The 9,719-nt window shown below is 38.6% G+C and overlaps 1 protein-coding gene across 1 annotated transcript; it reads right to left on the bottom strand.

Moving 5' to 3' along the window:
- Positions 1 to 7,660: 7,660 nt before the first annotated feature.
- LOC110888122 lies at positions 7,661 to 9,307 on the bottom strand. The gene has a single exon (XM_022135660.1). It carries the CDS (start codon positions 9,305 to 9,307, stop codon positions 7,661 to 7,663), a length of 1,647 nt encoding a protein of 548 aa, XP_021991352.1.
- Between the last annotated feature and the right edge of the window lie 412 nt (positions 9,308 to 9,719).

Below are 9,719 nucleotides of genomic sequence, written 5' to 3'. Positions count from 1 at the left end.
CTTCCGTTCAGCAGAGAGATGATGGTTCGACTTTGGTCTGTTCCCTTTAGAGAATCTTTTCTTCAACAGCACATGATTAGCATTTTGCAATGTTTCATCATTTTTTATGCTGAGGGTGAGCTTTATTTCAAGCAAGTGCAAAGTATTATACGGGGACTAGGCCACTGCTTCCGCAAAATCAGAAGTCCCGGGAATACTCCAGATATCACTAATTATAAAGACCTAGTATCTCAGAAAGAGGGACCCTTCAAACAAGATTTCAGGGGTTACCTATATATCCAAGATTTGTTTCCCACAAAATAAGCAAGAAATGATTTTAGGTTTATATCCCGAACAAACTTACTAAGTGTGTAAAAACCTATCGGCACATCATCAGCAAAACTGTTTAACGCTTTAAGACTTTACATTTCTTTAGCGTACCGTAACTGTCTAGCTGATGTACTATCATTTTACCTTTATACACAAGCTCTTTTTCACTTTTCTATTGTTTTTGGATTTTTGAAATATTTCATGTGTTTGGGTTTTTCAATTTTATATTGTTTTTGTATTTTCTGGAATTATAACCTATCTCCCCCTAAAGACCAAAACAAGTAAAAAAATCGACAAACCATTGCAGATTGCTTTTCAACATCATCTACAGTGGTACTTTCATCAACGCCAATGATTCCATCCGACACCGATAAAAGCATCATACCATTTAGTTTTAAAAGATATTTAAAACGTGTTTTATCAAATGCTTTGGTATGTAAATCAGCTTTTTGCTCGTCAGTGTGGATTTTCTCAATTTGTATCAACTTCTTCTCGAAACAATCGCGAATGAAGTGGTGACGAATTTCTATGTGTTTAGTTTTAGCGTGATGAACAGGATTTTTCATGATGTTTATTGCTGCCTCATTATCAACAAAGATAGGGGAGTTAAGAAATTGCAAACCATAGTCACGCATCTGTTGCTGGATCCACAAGATCTGAGAGCAGCAGCTGCTAGCAGATACATACTCAGCTTCGCATGTGGATAAAGCTACAGAGGTCTGCTTCTTGCATTGCCAGGTGACCAATCGTGGTCCGAAAAACTGGCACCCCGCTGTTGTTGACTTAGCGTTTACTTTGCAGCATCCGAAGTCGGAATCAGAATACCCTTCAAGCGTGAAATCGCCTTCTTTTGGATACCACAACCCCAAAGATGGTGTTCCTTTCAGGTAGCGTAATATCCGTTTCACACTCATCAAATGCGAAGCTCTGGGGCGTGACTGAAACCGTGCTGCGAGGCAGGTTGGATACATGATATCGGGTCTTGAAGCTGTCAAATACATTAGCGATCCAATCCTGGAGCGATATAAAGTTTCATCCACTTTATCTCCGGTGAGATCAGGATTTATCCCATGATTTATCGCTAACGGGGTGGCAGCTTGAGCAGTCCCGGACATCCCAATTTCTCTAAGACATCATGAACATACTTCGTCTGATGTATGAAAGTTCCCTCGGGTAGTTGATCAACCTGAAGCCCCAAGAAAAATTTCATCTCACCCATCGATGACATTTCAAATTTCTGCTTCATAACTTTTTCAAAGTCTTTACAGAGTTCTTCATTTGTTGACCCGAAATTTATGTCATCCACGTAGATCTGTACTGTCAGAAGATATCCGTCGACTTCTTTTGTGAAGAGGGTGGCATCTATCTTTCCTCGGATGAAGTGATTGGCTAACAGATGTTGAGACAAAGTCTCATACCAGGCTCTCGGGGCATGGTGTAAGTCGTATAGCACCTAATCCAAAAGATAAACCTTGTCTTTATGGATTGGGTCGGTAAAGCCCGGTGGCTGTCCGACATAGACTTCCTCCTTCATTTTACCCTAGAGAAATGCTGACTTTATATCAAGCTGTTACACTTTAAAACCTTTCCACGATGCGAATGCTAGGAAGATACGAATTGCTTCAAGTCTAGCAACGGGAGCATATACTTCTGTGAAATCTATACCCTCCTGCTGACTGAAGCCCTGGACAACGAGTCGAGCTTTGTTTCGGATAATAACCCCTCGGTCGTCTCTTTTGCACTTAAACACCCACTTGGTGTTTATCTTCCTGTGACCATCAGGCAGATCCACCAGTTTCCAGACACCCAATTTTTCAAACTGGTTTAACTCCTCTTGCATAGCGTTGACCCAAGAATCTTCAATTAGAGCTTCTTTGTATGTTCGCGGCTCAATCTGCGAAATGAAACAACTAAGTGAAAATTATGTTTGTAAAGGAGCAACAGTAGAATAAAAACAAGTAAGGCCTTGGTCAATCTGTCGTCTAGTGCGAACGCCTGATTGCAATTCTCCAATAATCGCCTTCCAAATTTGTGACATTTTGATTTGCATCTTGTTCATTGACTGGAATTGTTTGATCTGAAATCTGGATCTGCTCCCCCTCAGACTCTGAATCACCATGATCAAATGTTGGTCCGTTATCAGGTGTTAATTCATCATTTGTTGTCGTCTGATTATCATGAGCTTGATCATGTTCTGAAGAAGTTTGCTGATCATCATCATGTTCTCCAGCATTGCTTGGGCCGGCTTCATCATCGTTTGAAGTTTGCCTTTGACTTCTAGAAGACTCAGCTGGGAACCTTTCTTGTGATGACTCACACTCTCTTAGAATATCCAACTCGTCAAAGAAATCTTCTTCGTCTTCTGGTTCCTCCATCATGTCAAATGAATCCCACGAAGTGTCATAATGATAACGCCATGAATCTCTAGGATTCTGTGGAGGCATTGTATAGCCTTGACATTCAACATTATATGCCTCAATAATTTGCTTCAAGCTAGGAATGAATACTCGCTTCAATGGACTTGCATAGCCCATAAATATTCCTTCTAAGCCTTTTTGACCAAATTTACCATGAAGTTCTAGAACTGTACATGGAGACCCAAACGGTTCAAGATACTTCAGGTTTGGTTTGCGGTTATTGATCAACTCAAAGCATGTTTTGTTGAATTTCTTGACTGTGAGAACTCTGTTGAGCGTATAGCAAGCGGCTGCAACTGCTTCTGCCCAAAAATTTATCGGTAACTTTGAATCAGCAAGCATTGTTCTGGCCGTTTCAATTAGTGTCCTGTTTTTATGTTCAGCTACTCCATTCTGTTGTGGAGTGTATGGAGCACTAAACTCATGCAATATGCCTTTTTCATCACAAAATTCTTCCATCTTGCTGTTCTTGAATTCAGTACCATTATCACTCCTGATTCTTCTAATCCGTCTCTGGTACAGATGTTCAATTTTTCTGAACAACGCCATCAAGCTTTCAAACATCTCATCTTTTGACTTTAAGAATGATACCCACGAAAATCTTGAGTAGTCATCAGTAACCACAAGACAATAAAGATTTCCTATAATACTTTTAACATTAACAGGACCAAACAGATCCATATGAAGTCTTTCCAGAGGCCTTGAGACTGAATTAACTTTCTTTTCAGGGTGTGACTTCTTCTTTTGCTTGCCTTTGATGCAGCTAATGCACTCCCCCTCAAGATGAAAACCTTTCACATGAACACTAGTAACTAAGTCGTTATGCACCAGGTGAATCATTTTTCGTAGGTAAATTTGGCCCATCTTTCGATGCCACAACTGTGATTCTTTTTCCGTTGCTCTTTACATAAAACAATGAGCCTGAACCATGGTTGTAGTAGCTACGCTCATGTCCAACACATACAGATTATTGGATCTTGGTGCTCTCATGACAATCCATTCTTCGGGGACAACAAAACCTGGTTTCAAGATCAAACATTCTTTATCCGTGAAATGCGTTGTATACATTCGATCACAGATTTGCGAGATGCTTAGAAGATTGTTTTCAAGCTCGGCTATGTAATTCACTCTTTCAAACATGACCATCCCATTAGATAGAGTTCCCTCACCAATTATACGACCTCCTTGATTTCCTGCAAAACCTACGTAACCTCCGTTAAACCCTCTAACGTCATACAATAGGGCTTTCTCTCCTATCATGTGCCGAGAAGCTCCACTATCCATAATCCAACGTGAAACGGATCTTGGAAGCCCCTGCACATATAAAAAATACTTAGTTAGATTTTGATACCACCCAAGCCTCTTTTGACTCGGGTAACTTGACATTGATGTGAGTTGTTGCAGTGTATAATGGCGGAAAATTTTTGTCGTTTATCTTCAAGCTCTCTTCAGACCCAATCTCAACCTCTTTGTATAAAGATAAATCCTTTTTCGGAGGTTGACCAGATGATTGGTCTTTCTTCACCACATACTTCTTTTCAGAAGTTGATTTTTGTTTCTTAAGTTTCTCATATAAATCCAAAGGTACATACATCTTCTTGGTTGAAGATGATGATTTTTCAGACACCTTTGGTTTTGGTAAACTAGCTTTCATTTCAACACCTTTTGGCTTCCATGTTTGTTGAGATGAGACAACTCGTTTTTAAAATTTGTCGTTTTTAGTTACCACATACTTTACGGGTTCAGTTTTGATTTTGGTGTTTTCATTTTTCAAAACTTTCTTCTCAACACCCATTGGAGCTTTTCCTTTTGCATCGACTTTTCTCTTCTGACTTTCAACAACTTCAGGCTTAGGCTTTAAGTTGGTGCATTTTCATGCAATGTGTCCAACTTTGTTGCACTTGAAGCATGTACGGGTATTAACCACCCCACTTGTGCCTTCGGTCTGAGGTTGGGAAGACTTCTTCTCAAAGAATTCTGTGTTTGATTTTGAAAAGATCTCAGATTCTTGCTCGGAAAGTGAGCTTGAACTTGAACTTTTCACAAATACCTTTTTCTCAATAAACTTCTTGTTTTGAACATTCTTTCTTTGATAATTCTTACCACCCTGATAACCACCCGACAATTTGTTTTAATTGTTGTTATGAAAACGCGGAGGTACAACAGGTTTCTTATAGTAAGATTTATCTTTTTCAAAGTTCAATTGTCTTTTAGCATTTTTCAACCCATCAATTTCAGACACATCGATTTCAATCAATTTGAACACATTTCTTAGTTTGCCAACATTCACATTTTCTATTGGAAAATCACGATCCGAATTCAACTTATCAGATCCAACCATCTTGTACATCACAAGATTAGGTTCTTCACTTAAGTTGTTTTTGGATTTAGATTTTGGAATGTATTTGTCCAAGAAACATTCATCTTCATCAGAAGTGTCACTTTCAGACTTTAAAACATTTTCAACCATACTTTTTACAACTTCAGATTGGACACTATCTTCATCGGAGGATGAAGTGAATGTGATATCAATTGTGTCCGGAAGTTTCAGTTCATTAACTTCCTCATCATTAACCAACCCTGATTTCTTCTTTGAAAAATTGTTTAAGACTGGTGGTGGAACTTGATGATATCCCACCCCTGTTCCATCAGAGTATACATCTTCGCATGTTTTGTTCTTCCCAATTGGTTTTGGAACGATGTGTTGGAGAACAAAACTTGCGGAGTTGTAACTGTTCAGTTTCAACTGGATGCGTTCATTTTCAATTTTAGCTTCTTGAAACTGAAGCTTCAATTTAGCAATTTCATCCAATTATTGGTTAATTAACTCTTCGTTCACCCTAAGCACTCCTGACAGTTGAAGATTTTCTTTGGTTGTTTTACCATTTCGTTCATTAGAATATTTAACCGTTCGTTTTAGCTTCTCAAAATTTTCTGAGAGGTGACGATTTTCATGAATTAGTTTTTCATTTTCTTTCCTAATTCTTTCTATGTCACTTTTATCACTTTCAATTTTCTCAGTTAACTCTTTTGATCGTTCATTTGAAGCTTTCAATATTTTATCACGGTTTAAGATCTGATCTTCAACATCTCTGACTCTTTTTGTCAGATCTTCAATCTTTTTGTTGTTAAGGTAAGCAATAGTACTACAATCCTTGCAATTTTTCATGCAATTTTTGCAGTCACTTTCAATCTTAACTTTCTTACCTGACTCTTTGTTTGTATCAATCTGACTAACCTGGCTTTTTTGACTCAATTCCAGAACAAGAAACTACCTCTAGCTCCTTTGCAGCAAGAACTCTATCAGCCATCTTCTTCAGGTTTTCAGCAGTAAACTCTTATGATGTATCAATAATACGATCATCAATCTTCTTTGTATCCTGCTTCTTTTCTACCTCTTTTTCTTTTTCTTCTTTCTCTTCTACTTTCTCTTCACCACCTCCCCACCATTCTTTCTGTCTGGCTTCTTCTTCTTCAGCAAATTGCTGGACGAGAGCATCAACACTAATGGAATCTGGATCAACTGCAATGTTTCCTTGTGGATCAAGGTAACATTCTCTGTCTGCATCCCATCTCTTTGCCCTTTTAGCTTCTTTGTATGTCTTACAGATTCTGCTCATCCTGGTTTGGGCTTTCATTCTTTTGTTGATGAATTTTTCTTCTTCTGTTCGGTTTTCTTTAAAAGGAACAATCTTCGCCACAAACGCATATCCCACTGCATCCTCTTTTGGTAGCAGTTCGCTCCAGTCAAAACCTTCGTCATCATGAATCACAACAAGAGCTCTTGATTTTTCTTTGGGGTTATCCTCAAGCTGCTTCATTCTGGGCGGTTCTGATTTGTTCTGATGATAGATCGCTCTTTTGTAGTAATCTTCACGAAATGGATTTGCAGTATCATCAGCTGGTGCGTTCCGGCATTCTCGTTTGAAGTGACCTTTTTGTTTACACCTGAAGCACGTGACTTTTGATTTGACAAAGCCAAGTTTTGCGGACGGCCCTCCGATAGAATGTCTACCAGTAATCTCCATGAACCGTTGTGCACGTTGGACTGCACTGGCCATACACCACCGGATGTCGATCAACTCCATCTCTTCCGGATCGATTTGATCGTAGTCCTCCTTGGTGAGGTTAGTGTTTCCAATTTTGCCTGCCACAAGGCTCTCATATGACTCTAGCATAGAAGCTAAGAAAACCATTTGTTGCTTTGCGGATTCTTCACTGAAATTTTGACCATTCTTTAAATCCACAGCAATGTTGCATTGAAATAGATTCTTTAGAACTGATTGCTGTTGACTTGAAGTATTAGAAGATGATCCTTGACTTGGAGCATTGGATGATAATCCTCCATGAAAACCATTGTTTGAGCTTTCTTGATTTGTCGGGTTAGAGCTTTCTGCTGAAAAGTGTAGGACCGATTTGAGTCAATTCAAAGTCAATACACACTGTTTATGTGGCGGAATCACACAAACAGAGTTGAATTAGCAAGAATGGAGTAGAAATAGACAGAATATCACTTTAAACACTGTTTCTCATTAATTGATCACAGAAAAATTTGGCAGCAGTTCGGTATACAACACAGAAAAATTTGGCAGCAGTTCGGTATACAACTTGACAATCGGTGCCAAATGAGAAACACAACACAACTATTTATACTGTTCTAATTCCGCTTGAAATGACATGCTGCCATTTCGAGCGGAATCACTAACAACTGATTTCGCTTGAAATGACAACATGTCATTTTAAGCGGAATCACAACATTAAACCATAAAATTACATTTCTGACCCCTACACTATACATACTTGACATATTTGACCCCTAGACCCTATACAAGCATGACTAAGACTAAGACATAGGCTTTAGACATAGTGCACTAACAAACTCCCCCTTGGATACAGCCGGGGTCTTCAGTCTTTGTCTTCGGGTCTTCAGCTCTTCACAGTGACTTAAAACTTTCATCTCTTCGCTTAGGCTTCTTTCTCAGCAAGTTCCTCAGCCTATCGTTCTCTTTCTTCTTTGTCTTTTCTTCTTCAGCCTGTATCTTCATCCATTTCCCTTTGTTTTTCTCTAGCTTCTTTCGTTCTTTTTCAGCTTTCTGCCTTTCTTTTTCTTCAAGCGACCACCATTTTGAATTCCATTTACTTTCAGAATTTATGCCTTTCTGAAAGCAAATAGTTACGAGTTTCTGGAACTGCATCGCCTGCTCTTTATCTTCAGATTGAAAGCGGATCTTGTTCACAAATAAACATTCTATATCTTTCGCTGAGCAATTAACCAACCACATCGGGTCGTAGACAAAAATCTCTCTGATTTCCTTCCCAGCTCGGTAAGTGATCACAGCCTCAGTAGATATACAACTGTACACCCATCCCATGAAACCTTTATAGAACTCCTGTTCCATCTTGGGCACTGGAATGTTTTTCATCGCTTTCGGCTTTTTCACATTCAAGATAGTCTCTTCAATTCCTGTCACTGGATCTACCCTTTGAACTCTCTTCGGGTAATGAGGCTTCCAGTGTCTGAAATTCTTCAATGATTCAAACTTTATGTATCCCCACATAGCTACATCATTCTTCCTCACAGGATACCATGGTTGGGACATAATATCATGCAAGCGTTCAAAATATTGTACTCCACACTCTCTTCTGATGGCATATGCATTAACATGAGGCATAAAACCCAAGCTAATGATATCACCAAGTGAAATGCTTCTATCTCTTTGATAATACTTCAACGGTCTCTTGAACTTTCTTTCATGACTATCTTTGAACCATTTCTTTCTTTCTTCTTTCTGAAGATCTTTCGGAGTACCATCAAAATTCTTATCTTTTAGTATCTTAGCTACTTTCCTTCTTAGTTCATCTATATTTTCTTTAGTGAAGAACTCCATCAGTGTTGGAAATTTAGAAGTATCTTCAGAAACATTCTCCTCATCGGAACAGTCTTCAACCTCAACCCTGTCATACACATCTGCATCTTCAACATATTTGTACCCATACTCTGGTTGATGGTTGATATCGAACACATTCAGTTCTTCTTCGAAATCAAACTTGAATTCATTTTCATTTACATTAGACATCTTCAGGATTTCATTCAATGTGTAAGTATGCCTGAATTCACCTTCTTCAACATGAGGCTCTAATCGAAGAATTAACTTTTCAATTTGATCAACATTTTGATCATCAACATGCTCCCCCTCTCCATCAGCTCCCTCTGAAACTTCATTTGCATCATCTTTCATTAAATCATCAACATTTTGTTCTCTTGAAGCTTCAGTCACAGTAACACCAGTACCTCCCTGATTGTCATCGTCATCATTGTCATCATCAGAACCATGACTACTTGCAGAGAAAACCTTTTCATCATCATCTTCCTCTTCGTCATCATCTCCTTCATCGTCATCCTCTTCACTATCATCCTCCACATCATCATCATCATTACCCAGATCTTCAATTAATACTTCTTCATCGAAGATACCAGATATAGCAGATATAGGAACAGGATTTTCAACTACTAATGATGGAACTATTGATCTTTCAGAAGCTACAACACTGCCTTCAGCATTCTTACCTTTATCTATCATTAGAGCTTCAATTTCAGCTTAGCGTTTAGCCCTTACCTCTTCAACTTGAATTTCCTTAAACTTCTGCTCAATAGACTTTCCGAGCATACTCTCTATCACCTTGTTCATCATATAAAATTCATGTTCTTTCAACGCCTTCGCAGCTTCAAATTCTTTGTTCTTTAATTCAAAATATTTGTTCTGGTCATCTCGGTGAGTCTTTCTTCCTCTAACTCTGCCACTCTTACCTTCAAGATATCAATCTCTGTCTGATCAGCATCTATTTTCTTTAGTAATGACTTGTTCTCAGACTCTAACTTCTTTACACGCATTTCAAGAATGTTCTCACGGTCAGCCAACCTTTTGTTTTCAACTATAACTGTATCAACTTTCTGATCTACATTCTTAAGTTGTGCATTACTTACCCAATCAA

The sequence above is a fragment of the Helianthus annuus genome, chromosome 11, assembly GCF_002127325.2.
Source record: "Helianthus annuus cultivar XRQ/B chromosome 11, HanXRQr2.0-SUNRISE, whole genome shotgun sequence".
Classification (NCBI taxonomy): Eukaryota; Viridiplantae; Streptophyta; class Magnoliopsida; order Asterales; family Asteraceae; genus Helianthus; species Helianthus annuus.
The sequence above is the reverse complement of the archived record's forward strand: the minus strand, read 5'-3'. Positions and strand labels throughout refer to the sequence as shown.